The sequence below is a fragment of the Uloborus diversus genome, chromosome 3, assembly GCF_026930045.1.
Source record: "Uloborus diversus isolate 005 chromosome 3, Udiv.v.3.1, whole genome shotgun sequence".
In the NCBI taxonomy this organism is placed as follows: domain Eukaryota; kingdom Metazoa; phylum Arthropoda; class Arachnida; order Araneae; family Uloboridae; genus Uloborus; species Uloborus diversus.
This window is the reverse complement of record NC_072733.1, coordinates 184,182,873-184,203,660: the sequence shown is the minus strand read 5'-3', so window position 1 is coordinate 184,203,660 and position 20,788 is coordinate 184,182,873. Positions and strand designations below refer to the sequence as shown.

The following is a 20,788-nucleotide window of genomic DNA, read 5'->3' as shown; positions in this document are numbered from 1 at the left end:
GAAGTCATGTCAAAAAGTTGAATACTGTGTCGCTGGCTGAATTAATTTTTGTTTCAATAATTTTTAAGTGTTCAATACATGCATAAAATCTCTAGTTAGTATTTCACTTTTGTGTTAATAAATGTGAAATCTTTGAATCCTTTTATATTGTATTGACTAGGAGATTTATGTATTGTATAAAGTTAAATTCTTTTCAATATGTTCAGTAGCAAGTGCAATTTTCGTTACTTTAAAAATATTTGCGAAGAACAAGCAGAAAATCTGTTGTGAGACTTGCTTTCCACAGCTTAAAAGTAACATTATAACTCATTAACAATTTGATTAATATTTTGACTGAGGTAATTATTTGAATATCAGAAATGTGCCCCGTATGATTATCAGAATTAATAAATAAATAAGTATGTAATTATGTATGTTTAAGTTTTAGAGGTCTTAGTTTAAAAAACATAAAGTTTTCTATTGACTTTCACATAAAGCAAGATAAAAATTTTTACTAAGTGAGACCTTCATGCTTGAATATTAATAAAGATATTAAGGAGCTCTTAAATAAATATTGTCTGTATTATCTGTTTATTTATAGATTTTGCATACTAGCAAAAAAAATTGTGTGTCATGAATGCCAAAGTCTGCAAATATTTGCTTCAAATATTAAATATAACCCGGAGTGATGATTTTAATAATAATGTTAAGGGATGTTAATCATTTATTTGATACTTATTTTAGATTATGTAGATTGCAGACCAATGTAAAATTCATTTTACTCCCTATTGTTGATACTACTTATGACTTTTTAAATTAGATATAGATGGGAATCTTGCCTCAATAACATCTGTTCCATGATAAGAACTTTCAAAGGCACAGTCATCAGATAAAAACTGTTTAGTGTCATTTTTGCTAGTGTTAATGCATTAAGTCATAAATAGTGTTGTTTTTGCTATTTTTAATTATAAGATATTGATGGCACAATTTGATATTTTATTTGATGACTATGGCTTCTCGTACCTCGATTCATGTATCTTTTTGTATGATTTTGGTGAGATGCATGTTTTATTCATAATATCTGATAAAGAAAAAAACAGTTAGATAAGTCCTTCAAATTCATTTGTTATTAACTATCATTGCTTGCAAAATGCTTTCCTTCAGTCATGTTCGGAATCATATTTCATGCTTTAGTTTTAGTTTGTGGAATAGAGTTAATTAGAAGTTTTTCGAGCAACATGTTTAGGACACGAATTTCTAAATATGTGTGTTCCAAATAGCTGTCTTTACTGCATATTAGATCTTTTTTATCTTTCTCAGCGTATTGTCATGTTGTTTTAGAAATAAGGTTTTTATATTAACATGATGTCAGGCAATCATATTACTTTTATAGTATGTTTCATCACAATTTCATGAAATCATTAACAAATCTATTTTTTAAAATTATTTTTTAAAAATAGTTGGCAAATTTTCTTTATAATTTTTAGCATTACTTGAAATAATATAATGTGCTTTAAATGCTGAATGAAATTGTTTTATGAATCAAAACAAACATTTTTAACTTAAGCTTCAACTATCTGAAACCTTTGTTTATTTTTTATGCAGACAGTTCAATGCAGTATGCTTCTGCCCAAGATAAGCACAATGGGGATCAACATCAACTCCTATCAATAGGCAATAGTGCATCTCTTGGTAATCCAATGCTACATCATTCTCCTCATCATGGATCACCAAACCCATTACCTACTCCTCCTCCAAGTTTAGATGATCGTAATAGACAGAGGTAATTGCATTTTTACTTATGAGTCTTGTATGATTTTATTATTAACTCAAGACATGAACATTTCAAATACTTATTGTTTTTCTTAGGAAAATTTCAGTCTTTTTCCGATTAGTTCTTGCCCTCTTGAAGCTCGTTAAATGTACCAGAAATTTTGCAGAGTGTCTAATTTTGTCCATATACATGTCTTTGAACATAACTCAGTTCCTTGCTTGTCTTTGCTCTAGCAAAAAAGTCAGCACTTCTCTAGAAGTACAAACTTAATTTATGTGTTGTTTCAACTATAATTAAATACATACAGTGAAACTTCAGTAACTTCACTACCTTGGTAACTCGACATCTATTTTTCTTATGACTGACCCAATGCTAATTTCAATTGGCAAAAAACCTCCCTAATTTGACACACTTTTGCAGGAACTCCTATAAGTCGACATCCAATCACTATTCTAGTCCAATTTTTGCTACCAGCATTCTTTCATATTGACTTGTTGACTTTTTCTCAGAATTTTTCGCTGCAGCTTCTTGATCAGTCAATCCTTTTCTGAAAAGCGCTTTTAGAGATTTCCATCTTTCAACCAACGCAGCACTCTGTGCTGTTAGTGCAATTCTAAAAGACTAGGAAAGGGTAGGATAAATGTACCCAGCACTGTAAAAAAATATGTGTAATCTTACTCCATAAACCGGTGGCAGCATAACTGCCTTCACTGCTCTGGATTAACTTAACTGATATAGCTGGTGTAAAGTTACACATCACTTGTTGAAGGTTACACCATTGTAATGTAATTATAGCGTAATGTCTGATTAATTTCTGCGTAAGATTATGCCAGATTTTCTGTATCCTTACTGAGAAATTGCTTGAAAGTTTATACGTTAGCAAAAATTAAGCATTATCTCTCTCTCATCTGACTTTCTTGAATGGGTACTCATTTTTAATTGGAAGTAGACTTATACTTCAAGTTAACTATTAGATGGTTTAAATTATCCAGACATATTAAATGATCAAGTAACTAATTTCTTTCTATACCTTTTAAAACAATGATAATACACACTCCAGAATTCATGTAATGTTTCACCCATTATTACTGGCAAACCTTACTCAATTTTTTTTAGTGAGGGGAGTCCTCAACAGAAAGAAGGCACCAGACATGTTTTTCAAAACAAGTGTGAGCAGAACTTTTTATTTTTAACAGACTTTGGTGTCAAGAACCTTTTTCATATCTTTTCAAAAATTTTGGATTTATTCCTCATGGAATATTCAAATAATATTTGATTTTTTAATGCAATTTTCAAAAAAAAAAAAAAAAAAGAAAAGAAAAGAAAAGAAAAAGGAAAGAAAATGTATTGTATGGAATTAATTTTCATAATGTGAACGTTAGCATAAGTTAGTAAGTGATACAGAAACTTTTTAGGAATTAAAATAATGGAACCTCAGTAAGTTAACATCTGGTTAAGTTGATTTGTTTTTATGTTCTCCTAGGGTGTTGAGTAATTGAGATTCCAATGTATATGAAGAATTTCAGAAATTATTTTTGAAGTGGAAATATTTCAGTTTTTGATTCACTTTTTACACGTTTAGTTTTTATTGTAGGAAAAGTGCAAATTATTTTTTCTGATTTGTGAAAATCTTCATGAACTCTCAGAACAAATGCATGTGTTTCTGTTGTTTTTTGTTGTTTCACGTGAACTGACCCATCCATGCTATTGCAATACATCATACTCCACCGTTATTATTTCTTTCCATCTTTTATGTTTTTTTTTTAGTATTCTAAATTTTGTTTCTTGCTCCAAATTTCAGGAAAAATGTTGCACATATGTAAAATTAAAAAAAAAAATATTTCAGCCGTAAATTATTGCTTAAAGAAAATGCTCTTTTCAAGAAGTTGAAGTTCTATTTAGAGGAAGTGATATACTCGTCCACTTTATAACAGAAATAATAATGGTTTCTCTAAATCAAAAGCCACCTTTCTAGTAGTATTGCTTTATCTGGAATAGTGATAAGAAAATAGAACTCATTTTGTTACTATCAAATTTAATTAGTATATGGTTTGCATAAAGATAAGTATCAATAATTTAACCATTGCTTTTATTAGCGATACTTTTTGAACCATAGGGACATACATTTTCAAATAAATTATAAACAAAATAACATTTAAAAATCATATGTATATTTTGAGGCTACATATGTGGAAATTAATCAAAAGTTTCAGCAATGTACAATATCAAACCTTTCTTTTTCAGATGGAATGATCAAAGATTATCAAGGTCTGTATGCTTGCTATCTTTATTTGTTACAAAGGGTTACTAAATATTGCTTTCATAAAATTATATGGAAGATCTGCTTTTTATTAGTTCTTATATATTTCCACGTAGCTTAATTTTTGAGTTTGATTCAGTAAAACATGCTTAAACTATTTCTAATAGTTTGAAAATACACAATCAGAATATTACTTCAGAACAATCTGTGTTATAGAAGGTTATATTTACATCATTAATTTGTTTATGCATACATACACTTTTTATTTTGGTAATGTTCGACATTGTGTTGTTGTGCGTATCTCCATGCGTCACAATCGGTAAGAGGCAGCCAAGAGAAAAGACTTCTGTAGCTTTTCTTTACACATAAACGCTTCCAGTTATCTGAAATATGGTGAAGATTGATTTATCAGACCAGATAACTTGTTACCACTGCCAAGGAGTCTAGTTTTGTGCATTTTTACACCATCGGCATCACTGAAAAGCACAACAGACTCATCACTGGTTTACCAAATGCAGCTCTTCCATAAATTTTCAAACCATGAAGTTTCCTTTGGACAGCTCTTGCTGAAATGAGAATATTTATGTCCTCTCCTTTTTTTTCCCTCTCTCCTGTAAAATCGCGATTATGTGACTTACGTTGTTCTGACTCTGAGGTACAGAATTTTGAAAAAGTTTAACGAAAATTACAGTAGATGGTGCCATGAGTATGCACTGATGTGTTGAAAGAAAGGGGTATTATTGCTATTGTTTGGGTACAAAAGTTGTTGCTGTGGAAGTTCTTTGTTCTTTCTAATGGATTCTTTTAGAATGTTTTGCGACTGTCCTTTCTGTTCTTTGTATAACAGGTATTAATGCAGTGTTTTATCCACCCTGGTTGAACTTTTATTTTAAAGTACTAACTATTTTGATTTTTAAATAGAAACTTTTTAAAAAAGACGTCTTAATAGTAATGCAAAGTATTAAATTGAAATACAGTGGAATTCCCATTTTACGTTCTCCTTCGGACAGTGATAAAAAACGTTCCTAGTCGGAAAACGTAAAATCAGAGCCGCGTTAAAAATCTATATTAACATTTTTTTGCAAATTTGCTTTGTAGTTATCATTCACAATTAAAAATAGTTTCAGAGTTTTTATGCTTAGAGAATAAATTGTAGGGACACCCTTGATTATTTATTCTTCGTCTTTATGTCATCGAAAGCAGGTAATAGTAAATCTGATATTGTAGGAATTTGTGATGTGATGAGAAGATACATTCGTTACCAACTTCTGGAAAATTTTCAAGAAGAGTATCAGCAGTTGTAGTCCTCAGTTGTCATGAAGGAAGATTGGACAATCCGAAGAAATCCTTCTCGCAGACAAAAAACAATTATACAGAAGAATAAGAATGTCAGAGTGGCTCCAAACAGTTCTAAAACAAAATCATCTTGAAAAAGTAGAAATCTAAAAAAAAGAAGTTTGTGGTGATTCTTGTAGATGAAAAATTATTTTGATCTGTTTATAGAAAAATGTATTAAATGGACTTTCTGGAAAAGAGAAACATAAGATCCGGAATTTTTAACATTATCAGTATAGCTTTTTTCAGAGACCAGCAGAAATTAATGTCGGAAGTAGGATAATGCATGAAACGGACAAGGTAAAATTGGGGTTCCACTGTAGATGTGTAAGATGTCACTGATACTGCGTTGATATTCTGTGCATGACAAAACATGCCTTTTTCATAAGTGTTTGTATTATTTTGTCCCCCATCTGTATCTCTTCTTTATTTCTCTTTTACATTCTTGCATCATTATAACGTTGTTCCCAATTTTTGCTATTGCATAAATAATTATTTATTGTTTAAAACATGAAGATATATATATATATATATATATATATATATATATATATATATATATATATATATATATATATGATTGAAAAAAAAGTTATTTGATGTTTCTGTGTGAAAAGAAAGTGAGCATAATAGTCATTCCATACCTTTCATCTTGTAAATGTATCACTGGGTTAAACACTATCACTTGAATGAATAATTCTTGCAAACTATAAAAAGCAAGTGGAGCTAAGTGGGCTTTGATTTTCCCAATCATTGTTAAATTAGAGCTCTATAAGGTTGTTAGATTACACAATGTTTAAAAAATAATTTACAGTGCATCATTTATTTTTCTGTTTTGAAATAAGAAACAATAGTACTAATTCATATGGTATTCTTGTTTTTAATTCTATAGATTGAAATAGAAGGTAATGAGTAAAGGGGAACATATCCTTGCCTCAGAGTAACACTCAGACATCTGATCCTAGAAATAACACTAAGATGCCCTACTGTTGCTCTGAGGCGACGATATATACAATCAAAACCCATTTTATCAAAGTCAGAGGGACCAGTGAAATCATTACTCTGTAGCCAAATGGCGTTGTACCAATATTACTAGTGTTGACATTGTTGCTATATAATTTGAGTTGGAGATTACATAAAACTTCGCTTAAACAAGATTTTTGCTCTAACAGACTTTGTTAAAATGGAATTTGACTGTAATGTATATTTGTAGATCAATTGTTATATTTATGCAATTTGACTTTTATTAATGAAGAATTATTATACAGTAATCTTAATCTGTGTTCTTTCTTCGATTTCTCTAGAGATGCCATGAAAAAATATTTGAGAGAACGTGGTGATATGGTTATTGTCATCCTTCATGCTAAAGTGGCTCAGAAATCATATGGAAATGAAAAGAGGTGCATTTATCTTTTTATTTAACATTTTAAGAAATACTTTTTCATAAAGAACCATATTTAATAAATAACTCAAAGATTGAATTATGTATTATAAATCTGTTTTCTTTGAATTTATGTAAATATTTTCAATTTATTTCAGCTTTATAATTTTTACTTTTGAAGTATTCTAAGCATAAGTGATTTTGCCTCAAACAATCTGTTATGAATTTGATCGCACATTTTTCTGATGGATATTAAAATATTTGATGCATTGTCAATCTCTGCAGTTGAATTATGATTTCTGCCCATTAAGTATAGCAAAACAATACAAAAAAGAAGATCAAATAGATTAAACAGTTTGACATCAATACTGAAGAAAGTATTGCTTATCTTTATCAAAATTTTCCATGCAGATAATTGTTGAAAATAGAAAAGAAATTTTTTTTAAACACTGCCCTTTGTGTGTGTGTGTGTGTCTACTGAAAATAATAAAAAAATAAGTAATTTTTAAGTTATACTTTATAGGAGTTTATTTTTATGCAGTAAGAACACTTGGTTATTATAAGAACTGAGATTTAATCAGCATATATATTCAGTACCTTCATCCTAATTATAACCCAGTTCAACTGTATAACTTAATCAATAGGTTTTTAAATCTTTAAATTTTAGGAGTGGTATAAATTGATGCATTTGATGAATATTGGAAGCTTTTTATCTTGCATAAAATGCATGCAACTTTTTGCATGAATTTCTTGTTTGGAAAAAAAAATGACTTCTCTCAGAATCAAACCTATTGTGAAACTATTAAATTGTGTTTTAAAAGAAATTAAAAAATAAAATGACAATTAATTGAAAAATATTGAATTGTTTTAAGTTTTAATGCTTTCAGAGACAGTTTAATTTCAAACTGTATTTGTTTGTATAACTATTCTCCTATTTTTATTCACCAATTTGGAATTATTTACTAAACCAAGACTTTCCTACGTAGATTTTTCTGTCCTCCTCCCTGTATTTATTTGTTGGGTGATGGTTGGAGGAGAAAGCAAGAGCAGATGGCTCGAGATGGTGAAAGTGATCAAGGTTCTCATTTATGTGCTTTTATTGGAATTGGAAACTCAGAACAAGATATGCAACAGCTTGATTTCAATGGCAAGGTATGTAGAAAGAAAAAAAAGTGCGAGAGAGTTACTTTAAGATTATTTGTTATATAAGTTTTAAATAAGCCTTCTGTAGACATAAAATTCAATGCTACAGCTTAAGTTTATAAAAATAATAAATAAGCAAATGAAACATAAAACATGAGTCTTGTAACAGTAACTAGTTAAAGTGAGAAAAATGGTTTTTCAAAGTTATTTGTAGTAGAACACTATTTCCATACCGCGATATGTGTGTATAACCGTAAAATGGTACAACTTTGTGCCAAGGGAGCAACAATGGGCCACTGTTGCTGTGGTGATGATTTTGCATGCTAGTGGCCTCTTTTTTGAACTTACGAGCTCCAAAAAAATTCACCAGATAGTGTAAACATTAAGGTAGCTAAAGATGCTTTATCAGAGATTGCCATTGTTGTTGTAGGCTTCAGATAAATTAGTCATTCTTAGTGCGTGAGTTGACTCACTCGTGAAAGAGCCAAAAGTCTCCTTTGGGCAGACCACTTATACTGTTTTCCAAGATCTAGTAAATTCAGATTTGCTTTACTATTTTGTCAGTTATGAATTCAGCTGCTTGTTGACTTAAAATGTTTCATAGTTTTCACAAGCTCTCGGCATTTATCAAAAATGGGAATGTTGGGGTGCAACAATGGGGAACCTATTTTTCATGGTTTTTAGTCACTTGAAGTTTCAGTTTATTCTCTGTAGGGGTGCTTTCATCATATTTTGTGTTATTTATTGTAAATAATGGCAAAAAAGACTAAAGAATACGTGGGGATCGCCCTATCGCCCATATTAATAGGAGTTGCTGCAGAAGGTGCTGACTGAAATCCGAACCAAATATAAACTGAGATAATTTTTAAAAATTATTTGTTTTGATGAGATTTGGAATGTGAAACCTGATCTCACATTTTAGTTTTCAAAATTTTTGTTGATCTCATTTAAAACTTGTCAGACCTATGTTTTTTCTGAGACATAAGTGTAGGTACCTACATTCCCTATATACTACCCCACTATAGGTACCTAGCCTTTAGTTGGTAAGATTTTTCTAGTTTTCAGATGTTTCTATGTCAAAACCTAGGCAGATAATGAACGTTACCTACATTTACCATGTTTGACTTTATCAATCACTCAAGATGACAAATGATGATTAAATCTCAAAAAATTGAAAAAAAAAAGGTAAATGATGGACTAAAAAAGTTATTTATACAGTTTCAAGCAGACGGCAACTTGTAGACTCAGATGACAAAAAGCTAGATCAAGTTTTTAATGTATTATATAGGTTAAAATGAGGTGGCCATAGTTGTACTCCATAGGGGTACAACTATGGGCCATGGGGGAAAAATTCCCCTTCCTCATCTTTCCAACTTACAGGGTTCGTACGCTCCTTACAAATTCCTTAGAAACTCCTGCTTTTTAAGAAAAGAAAATAAGGGCACTTAAAACTCCTGAATTTTGCTATTATCTCCTTACGAACTCCTTATTTTTTATTCTACAAGGCATTCAAGATTTTCTTCTATCGCCAATCCGATATGAGTAAATACGTTATACCGAATTTTTCCAGAATTCTAATATTTTTTTCATCTGTTAATGCCAAAAATCCGATTTTTTCGTTAGACTATTTTTTTTTCCCACACCCAAAATTTTTTTACTTACTCTAAATTTCTGATGATTAAGTCTATAATTATTAATAATATACATATTGTAGATTTGTTAAAGTAACATTCTAAAAATTTTTTTGCTTTCATAAATTCTTTTATTTGCCGTTTTTAGACTCTAGATGCTTTCATTATGATTAAAACAATCATTTTGCATCCGATATGAGAATCAAATTTTTCTGATTTTTGATGCATATTATGCTTTTTTAGAGAGCAAATAAATGAAATTTCTTTTATTCCTATTAAGATCACATAGTTAAAATTTTCAAACCATATTATGTGTCCTTTATGAGAGTTAAAAAGTTAAAATCTAAATCGCTGATTTAATTTGACTTTTGCTTCAGTAACGTTGATTGTTATTAATAATACTTTTGTTGTAGAGCTCTAAAATGCAATTCTAAAATAATTTACTTAAATAAATTCTTTTATGTGCCAGTCTTTTTACTTTTAACAGGGCTCATAGTCCTCCTATATCTCCTATATTTTCACAATTTGTCAGATATTCTCCTATATTTCCTATATTTTCTCACTAACTCCTATATTTTCTTCATCGGATGTTAAATTCTACCCAAAAATGCAAAAACTTTTGGTCAATTCTTCTTCTTTCTCTCCTGCACTGTGCATTCTTACATCTTTAATGTTGGCATTTTTACTAAACTTGTGTTTGATTATTTTTATGAAATATACAAAATAGATGGTTTTACTTGGCAACTTTAAACTTGTTTTCAATTAATTCCTTTTCTTTCACTGTTTACTTTATAATTTTAATAGTATAACATGTTAACTTAAGTGTACTACTGTAAAGGTTTTGAAAGCTTTTAATTTTGTCACATATAATGTTACATGTAATTGAAATGACCGGCTGTAGCTCAAACGATTGTTTTTGAAAATGCTACGTACAGATTTTGGTACCAATTCAAATTTGGGTACTTCAAATGTTCCGAAGTTTGTAGCTTGCTAAAAAATGTAACTATCTCAGTGAAAAAAGTGTCATTTTATAGGATTTTGTCTGCTTTTTTCAGATTTGTACTTATTTTCTGTGTAGATTTTCCAAAGATTTCAGAATTCGTTCTTATCAGAAATTTGTTTTTTTGGCTCATTTTTTTCTATCTACTACGTTACAGTTACAAATTGGAGAGGATAATAGATGGATCTATGCTCCAATTAGACTCTGTAACACCACCTTTCGTTTGGCAGATTAAGTAAAATTCACATTTTATTCATGTGTACACATATAAATACACACATTAACTGTAAGTTATGGATAATGCCATTACAGTGAGCGCCGGGTAATTGAATCAGTTACTTTAATGAATCATTTCCTCAAAAGTGAAATGAAATCCAGTTTTAACATTAAAAAATTGCAGAATATTTGAATCAAAGTTACCGCTTAAATGAATCAGCCCTATGAGACTGACCATTTCTAAAAAAACGTATGCATTAGCACAATCTTTTTTTCTTTGCCTTCGTTTAGAAAAATTAGTTTCTTTTTCTGTAAATAGTAAAACCATGGGGAGGCAGAGTGTTGCACACTTTTTGTAACGATTTTCTTATGATATGTCCAACAAAACCAGTGAGAGGAGAGAAACATGGAATTGGATGAACTTTTCATCGTTAGTGTTAGCATTGAAGCAATGAGGTACCAATATTGAGAACAATGGATAGATTTATGACACTGAAAAAAGAATAACCAAATTAATTGCTCTCTGTTTTTTATATTTTTTAGGGCTCCAAACATACTAGATGCTATACGTTTTTGAAATTCCTATTGTTTTGTTTATTGTTGTTGTCAAACTCCTATATTTTTCCTTTTAAAATCCTATATATTTTGCTACCAAACTCCTATATTATTTTGCTATCTTATATTTTTCCTGTTAAACTCCTATATATTTTTTTCCACTTGCTATGAGCCCTGTTTTAACGTGATCACTTCGGAAATCGCAATCTCTTTGCATCCGAAATGGGAATAAGATTTTTTGCATTTATGACACTTACTATGCCTTGTGAAAAGGCAAAGAAATTAAGTTATAGTTATATTTTTATTAAAAGAATTAAATTAAGAAGTTTTCAATGAAATTCTTGCCCCTAAGAGTGTTGAATGTCAGAAAGTTAACCCTTAACTACTGTGACCAAAATTGTCCCACAACTACTGCGAGCAGTCTCTGAGAACGTTCATTTGAAAAAAGGCTGAAAATCAATTTAAATGCAAAAAGTGTTCATTGTGTTAACTTTTTAATTCATACAAATGTACTTAAAAATAATTTTGAATACATTGTTGATTCCAAAAATACATTAACATCGTTAAAAGTCACAGAAGTTGAATGAGAATAGTCGCTGCAAATGCACAATTAGTATTTTCATATTTTCACTTTTTTAATGCTTTTATGTAATTCTAAACACAGAAATTTCATACCTTTTAGAACTGAGCTGCAATCGTTGCACAGTGTTTTCCAACATTGAAGGCAGATTAGATCATTGCAATCAATACATTTGTATGCGGTTTTTCTTTTTTTACTTGGAGGGCATCGTCAGCATGTTTTCCTTGTCTCTAATTTATCCTCCTCGTTACTATAGTCGTTGCCTTCTTTATTGCGTTCTTTTCCAAGAATTCTTATTATAGTTAGCTTCATCTCTCTAGGCAAATGAGAAGAATTTAATCTGGGCTTCAAATGAGAATGTGTCAGTTGGTTTGCCAATGATATCAGAAAATTTTTCCTTTTCATTTTAGTTGCATTCTTATGCGACTGAAACAATATGTATGCATTTACTGCACATACATCCAATAATCTGTAGAATATTGCTATTGACCAACTTTGAGTGCGACAACCTGTTGAATAAATCGAACATTTTTTATCAAACTTGTCAACTCCTCCTTTCGTCATGTTGTACATGCTGATAATTTCAGGTTTTCCAGAAGAACCATCTGTTTCTACTAGTGGTGCATCGACGAAATAAGAATTGCAGATTTTCCTTTTTAGGAACATAGGAAACTAGTGTCACTTCTTTAGTAAAGCCATACACAGAGCTTCCTATTTCTCTTGACTTGTTTGCTTGGAATTCCTTTGGTATTTCCCTTTTATTTTTTCGGAGAATTCCAACATATGTGTGGCCTCTTTCAAACATTCCACAACTTCCATGGAAAAAAACCAATTATCCACAGTAACATTTCGATGTGATTTTTTTATTGGTTCTACCAGTTGAAGTACTGCTTGTGTTCGCTTATTCAATTGTTTTCCTCTTCTGTAAGCCCATGTCCATCAGAATCTTTTCCATCATATATGTATGCGTTATAAAGATAACTGTTTCTTGCATCACAAAGGCACATAATTTTGAGTCCATATTTGGCAGGTTTCTTTGGCATGTACATTTTAAATTTGCAGCAACCCCTAAATTTTACAAGCATATATGCATGTATATGCACAAACCAACTAGTTGCTCTGGGAATTTTTTATCACTTTGCTAAAAATTTCAGATATTGGTGCGGTTTTGTTGATTGCCAAACGGTTCTTTTCTTGTCTCTGGATTGTCAAATCTCAAACAACTAAGTAGAAAAAGAAATCTGACTTTGGTCATAATGCAGTGAAATATCTCTGGCCCAGTACCCTCAGTAGCAAACAAGCGATCTACATCCTCACGATTAGATTTGAATACAGCTGAAAACAATAACAGTCCAAAAAGAGTTTTTACTTCAGTTTCATCTGTGTCAATCAGTTCATGTCTTTTCGAGTCTTTATAACGCATTCTGCATTCAGTGATTTTTACATTAGTCCATTTGAGTATAATATCTATGATATTCAAATCAAAGAGTAGGTTCCATGAGTCAAAATTGTGTGCATTTTATATTTCAAAAAAAAAAAAAAAAAAAAAAATGAATATTTTTATTTTGCTTTTATATGTTCATTATTTTTATAATTTTTTTATTATTTACAGAATTATTGTGCTGCAAAGACCTTGTTTATAAGTGATTCTGACAAGCGTAAGCATTTTATGCTGTCTGTAAAAATGTTTTATGGAAATGGGGAAGATTTGGGCATGTTTCAGAGCAAGCGGATAAAGGTGATATCTAAGCCATCAAAAAAGAAACAGTCTCTAAAAAATGCTGATCGTAAGTTACTAATATTTTGTAGGTATTTGTCTACACATAAAAATATATCGATAAAACTTTTCATGAAAAATGCTGCAATGATTAAAATGTACTTTTAAACCATGTATGAGTAGCACATACAATTCAACCTGGAATTAAAAACTATCTGTGTTAAAAAAATTTATTTTATGCAAAAATTTTATGTGAAACTAAAAATTTTGGCCAGTTAAACCATGTATAAGTAACGCATACAACTCAACTTGGAATTAAAAACTATCCATGTTAAAAACGTTATCATTTTAGTCTTTATGTACAAATTTTATGTGAAACTTAAAATTTTGGCTTGATAAATTTTGTTTGCATTTATTGCTTAGTTTGTGGAATCTCTTTTACTTATTTTTTACTTCCAATGCAGATGAAACTCCTCACCATTTATAATGATGCTTTTAATATACTTTGTTCATTGAATAATTAGTCTATCCAAGGGAGTGTTTTTTTCTCCACATGATGAAATCTTCAAAGAAGGAAAAAAATGCTTTATAATTATTTTTAATGCAAAATCAAAGTTTTGTTTTATAATTATATTTGTTTAAAATATAACATTTCAAAAATCTGCATGGGTCGTTCTCACAGAACTGGTCATTTGCATGTCCTTGTCGTAATGTGCAAATATTTTATGACTTATACATATTTTTAGGGGTTTAAATACTTTTCAGAATGAAGTTTAATAAGAGAATCAAAGTAAAATTTCTATATTTCATTTTAACTATGTTTTATGTGAGTCTAAAGTACCAAACTGTCATTCCCTCCCTTGTCCAAGCAAGAGTTAGAAAACAAGCAATAAATTCACATTTTTATGTTTGTTATTTCAAAATATTGAATAATTGAAGAAAATAAAATCATTTGCAACTAAATTTTCATTAACAATTGGTTCAGGCAATCATTTTTAAGTTTTTCCCCAGCGGGTAGTGTCATTCTGTCACAACTCAGCCAATTTCCTTTCCTGAATTGCAACGAAATATTTTTGTTTTTCAAAATTTTACAAAATTGTTCTTGTAATGTACAGATGGCATCCTGGAAAAAAATTGCAACATAAATCAGTCTTTCAATTGTTGGAAATTTGTTCTTGGAATCTGTATGAAAGCATAGCAAGATAAGGACTTTTGCATCCGTCATTCTCTTACATCTGTTGAACAAAATGAAATAATGCCTTAAAACTGAATGATCATAAGCTGCTTCCTCACTTGAGAATATTTATAAAAATAAACTCAAATATATCAGTTAGGTGTAATTACTAGAATCAAATTTTAATGAATTCATCATTCCCTCACCAGTGAGGAAATGATTCTTAAGATAAGGCATATTCAAAAAATATTTTTATTTTTCAGGATCTATATTTTTTTAAAATTAAGCCCTGACATATATCTATCTGTGTAAAAAGCTTCATCTAATTTCACCCTCTTTAATTTTTCGGAACTTGATAAGCTCAAAATGATGCTTTCATGAGAATGATCTACATATAAACCCTCCTAGTGGCAGGGCCATGCTCCCTTAGTGATGTGAAACTAAGAAGTTATTAAGACTACAATGTTATTTATTTATTTTATTGCTGTTTAAGTGATAACGTGGCAAATATAGAAACAGTTTTCACATTGCTTTTTGTTGCCTTGCTCATTTGCATTTGCTCCTCGGTACTTCATGATGAACATTTATTCAAACTATTTTTAATACACGCAATTAGTAATGTTGGGTAGGAAGGTAAATATTTTTTGGGTATTTATCCGAAGGCAGGGTAAATCCCCTAATAACTGCCCATTTTGCCAAAAAAAATTTAGGTGGTATCAAAAGGTGATGATTTTCTTTTTAAAAAACATAAACCGTAAAACATCTTCAAACACATTTTACTGAAAAAGGAATGATCAAGTATTTTTATGCTAACATTTATGTTGTACTGCATTTATTTTTAGTATTAAATTGTTATTCTTTAAATTAAGACATTGTAAAACAGCTGTAACGTCTCTCTTTTTCTCATACTCAATACATATGCTTGAAGTACAATAAAAAGAGAAAGTCAAAATATCAAAATGAAATAAGCCAACTAAGGACTATGTTATCTGCAGAATATGCCTGAACACTTGAACTAAGTTTGGAGGAAATTTCTGCAAAAGATACAAGTAAATAAATACAGGGGTCTGTCCAGGATTTTTCACAGGGTCCTTTTTTTGTGAAAAATAAAATAATTTTGTGAAAAGTGAATTATTTTTGTGAAAAATAAAATAATTTCGCAAAAAAAAAAAAAAAAAAAAATTTTTTTAAATCGAAATTTTAGAATTTAGAGCAGGTACAAACTACATCGTTTAAACTTAAAGTAGAGAGTTTTCCTCTTCTATGTTGAGAATATCATTTTGGGTTGTTTTTCTAGTATTTAGCGGGGGGGGGGGGGGGCGGCATCGCTAACTCAAGTAGCAATATTTATCTACCATTCTACATTATGTTAAATTATACTAAAAATATTTCTGTACAGCATTTAAAATAATTGTAACAAAAAAAATAATAATAAATAAAATTCAGACGAGGGGGTTCAGCATTTAACTTTTTGACCCAGGACACTCTTAAAATTGTAGAGAATTTTGTTTAAAACTTATAAATTCCGTGATTTTAACAAAAATAAAAATAGATTTTATTTGTTTACTTCTTAACAAAGCGTACTAAACATCAAAAATTCAAAAAATCGGAATCCCATAGCGGATGCAAAGAGATCGCAATTCTCAAAGTGAAGGCATCAAAGGTATAAAAACGGCTTGTAAAAGAAATATTTTTGATAAAATTATTTTTAAATTGCATTTTAGAGTCCTATGATAAACATATCATTAATATCTGTGGACACAGCTAAAGCAAAAATAAAATTAAATTCAGCATTTTAATTTTTGAGTCATAAAAGAAAATGGAATTTTGCTTTAAAAACTTGAAGTGCGTGTTCTAACAAAAATAGACTTTTCATTTATTTGCATCCTAATAAAACGAAGTTAGCTTGAAAAATGAACAAAATATGATTCTTATATCGGATGTTAAAAGATTGTATTTTTAAAAATGTAGACATCTAAAGAAAAAAAAGGCAAGTAAAACAGTTTATTTAAAGTTAATCATCCTTGTTAGCATCGAAAAATCAAACCCATATAATTTTCTCCCAAAATAACAGTTGAACATCGCACCGCACCATAGAAACGCAAATATTGACAAGCTGGTAAAATGATGAGAATATTTTCTAATCAAGTCATTATAAAGGTTTAACGCCAGATGCTAAATGGTGATAATTTTAAAGTTAGTAACCCTATCTGAAGCGATCACATTTTTTCCCCCACCCTTACTATCCCTTTGCAGTTCTAAGTTCATTTCGCTGATATATATTATTATTGTTTATTAAATCATCAGTGGGGGAGAAAAGTGCTTACCAAACGCCTTTTCAGAAAAGTTTACAACAACACCGCTGCTAATTAGCTGTGATAAAACAAAATTATTTGAAACCAAACTTATTTCCAGCTGTTAATTTCTTTCCAAGAAGCAAACAACAAGCATTATATTTATTTGGCAGTAGCAATTTATCGCTTGCAGGTGCTGATTTTTTTTTTCTTTGCAAAATTAGCAGATTTTGTATAAGCTGATCCCTCTAATTTGACATTAAGAAAGGTGCGTTACTTTGCTTTCAGATTTGCTCCTTCAGAAAACAATTTGTGAAAGATCCGATCTTGTTTATCAGAATTTTGTGAAGGGTCTGTTTTGTTTGATAGGGATTTTGTGAAAGGTCCGTTTTGTTTGATAGGGATTTTGTGAAAGGTCCGTTTTGTTTGATAGGGATTTTGTGAAAGGTCCGTTTTGGTTGATCGGATTTTTGTGAAGGGTCCGTTAACGGACCCAAATATCCTCTGGCCAGACCCCTGAAATAGTAATAACAAATTGAGCGACATTTCTTCACATTTTGATGTCATGCAGGGATATATTACTGGGTTATAAAAGACTAGGACTTTAAAAAATTGATGTTTGCTTTTTTTTGTAACCAGTTAAGCTTTTTACTTTTGTAGAATGGCTTTTTATATCTGAAATTTGGCTATCAACATTGATTAGGCATATCCAGCACATTTAATGTGAATATCATATTAGATTGCTAAGTTGTTTCACACAATAATTCTTTGAATATAATGTGATCAAAATACAATTTTTGGGCAAAAATTTATTGTTTTGTATATGGTTGGTTATATATATACATTGTGGAATACATACAGAAAAATATTTTAATTGAATATAAACTTTTGAAATAAATACCCAGGTAAATACCCAATTTCGGTATTTACCCCAAAAAATAAATACCCGGGTATTTTATATCACTATGCTCCCTCAATTCTAAACTCTGTAGAACAGCACAAATATATTTTACCAGAATATCTAGTTTTCTTAGTACCTGCTTTATTTCAAACGTTGATCTGATAAAATATTTCACACATATAAGCATTATACCTTCCCGATAAATTATTTCAGTAAATGAAAGAGTAGCAATACCTTTTAAAAGCATTTGTAAGAAGTATTTTGTAAAAAATGTTGGAAAAATTTAAATATTCATGCATACAGAAGGAAAAGAAAGCCATGTCAACCTATGTTTTTACTACACATCTACATAATGACAATTTAATTTAAGACAAAAATGAAATTTTATTAAATTTGCTACATAAATCATTAATATATATATATATATATATATATATATATATATATATATATATATATATATATATATATATATATATATATATATATATATTAGGGTGTCCCAAAAAAAAGAAAGTCGATGTTTCAAGTCCATCCTCTAATATCTTTCCTTTTAGATCAAAACAATTGTAAAAAAAAAGTTGTCCCATACCGACTTGCACCAAAAAGTGTAAACCAGCCCTGTATACTAGGCCAAATAATATAGATTTTTTTTTGGGGGGGGGGGGAGTTCGAAATTTCATTTTGATAAAACGTTGCTCCTATAACCTCACATGTACCTCAAAAATATTTATCCAAATAAAAAAATATTTAGGTGTCCATCAAGAAGCATAAAATTCATGATTTTCTTCAAAAAATGGATTTTTTCCATTTAGCTTTGAGAAATTACATAGTACTATGTGGGAGACTAAAAAAGTTGCAAGAGAGCAAAAATTTCTATTTAGCGCTAATCACCAAGTTTACTGTTGATATTTTTCTTCTTAAAATATATCTCACACTTTTATGAAAATTTATTTAAAAAAATCAATTTTGGAAGAAAATTACAAATTTTACAAATTTTAGGCGTCCTGCTGGACACCTAAATATTTTTTTAAATTTGGGTAAATATTTTTGTGATACATGTGGGCTATAGGAGCAACGTTTTATCAACATGAAATTCTAAACTTCCAAAAAAAAAAAAAAAAAAATCCATTCAGCCTAGTACACAACTTTCAGGTGCAAGTCGGCACCAGTTGCTGTTTTTAAAATTAAATGAAACTTTTTTTGCAATTGTTTTGACCTAAAAGGAAAAATATGAGAGGGTGTTCAACTTGGAACATCATCTTTCTTTTTTTTTTTGGGGGGGGGGCTCCTGTTATGTATATATATATAGAGAGAGAGTGAGAGAAAGAAAGAAATCAACATTTTCCTCATTAAAATAATAAAAAGGAAAAAAATGGTATCTAATCTTAAAATTATTTTTATAATTGACTCTTAATACAAACAACATATGTAGCAAGTAATTTTTAATGATGCATGTTTCATTAAAAAACATGCTACTTCTTCTGTGAATTCACTAAATAATATTTTTTTATTGATTTCAGACTCAGTAATTGTCTATTCTGACATCTTTATTTTAAAAATGAATTACTTATTTGATCATAACTGTAATAGTAGTAATGGAGATTAGTAAATACTCGATTTTGTTATTTTGATATATATATATATATATATATATATATATATTATCTTATTTGTGTAATTATCTTTCAGTGTGCATAGCTTCAGGTACAAAAGTTGCTCTTTTTAATCGTTTGCGGTCTCAGACAGTCAGCACCAGGTATCTTCATGTTGAAAATGGAAATTTTCATGCAAGCTCTACTCAGTGGGGTGCTTTTACAATTCACCTATGTAAGTGCAGCTAGTGAATTAGATTTTTTCTACAAATAAATTATTTGTTTTATTAGTTGTTTACTTTAAACAAAAATATTGTGGGCAAAACCAGCCATTCTTTTACGGTGTCCATAAATTCCTTTTGATAATATACTTACAATTTTAACATGATCAACAGATCTTTAAAGTTTTCATAAATTTTTAATCAGAACTCTCACACATGCTTAAAGACACATCTGATGTCGAAGTAACATATCAAGAGCACTAATTTGTTACTCTATGTCTGTTCACGTATGGTGGTATTAAAAGACATATAATGGATTCCTGTGATTAATAAAGTCAATGCATTCAACTCAAACTGAGAACAACTTGGTGCTAAATATGTTACGTTAATTATTTGATTTTACATTATTATTGTATTTTTCTGTTCCAACATTTTATTGCAATAGTATGTATTATAGAGTTGTAGGTGTTTATACGTATGTAATTGTGTGGTACTCACACACACATACATGCAACAAATTTAATTTGATAATCTGTGTATAGAGTATGTTAAAAACACAAAACTTTCAAAATGCACAATAGTAATAAAAATTGCAACAATATGTTTCAAAATAACCACAAATATTTTTTACAATGTTAAAAAGAGCTTCTGGATAAAAAGTCACCTGACAAAAACATTGTTAATCTTATTGCTATTTGTGCATTTTTAACATTGTTATAAAGTTTTAAATTTTTTATACAGAAAGTAAACATTTTATTTGCACATTATGGGATTTCATCAGCATATTATAGAGGATTTTGAAAAATAACAGAAGGTTTAGAAATAAAAAGTGTTGTTACAAACAAAAAGTATTTAAAAATGAATTTGAATCTTTTACAAAAATTTGATTAGACACCTCTTGGAAAAGAAAGGAAAATAATTAACTGTTTTAGCACAAATTTAAAATTTTACAATCTTACAAAAATCACCAATTTTTAGTTTAAATAATTTAGGAGGTTTGAAAAGGAAATTGAGCCAGCAGAAAATTCCATT

The 20,788-nt window shown here is 29.6% G+C and overlaps 1 protein-coding gene across 2 annotated transcripts in view; it reads left to right on the top strand.

Moving 5' to 3' along the window:
- LOC129218432 (recombining binding protein suppressor of hairless-like) overlaps positions 1 to 20,788 on the top strand; it is a 110,218-nt gene that overhangs the window by 71,415 nt on the left and 18,015 nt on the right. For both annotated transcript variants that reach the window (XM_054852690.1, XM_054852691.1), the window contains exons 4-9: positions 1,585 to 1,762; positions 3,998 to 4,021; positions 6,653 to 6,748; positions 7,716 to 7,881; positions 13,467 to 13,641; positions 19,633 to 19,770. In XM_054852690.1, the coding sequence (XP_054708665.1) occupies positions 1,585 to 1,762; positions 3,998 to 4,021; positions 6,653 to 6,748; positions 7,716 to 7,881; positions 13,467 to 13,641; positions 19,633 to 19,770 (777 nt within the window). The remainder of the gene's footprint in view (positions 1 to 1,584; positions 1,763 to 3,997; positions 4,022 to 6,652; positions 6,749 to 7,715; positions 7,882 to 13,466; positions 13,642 to 19,632; positions 19,771 to 20,788) is intronic.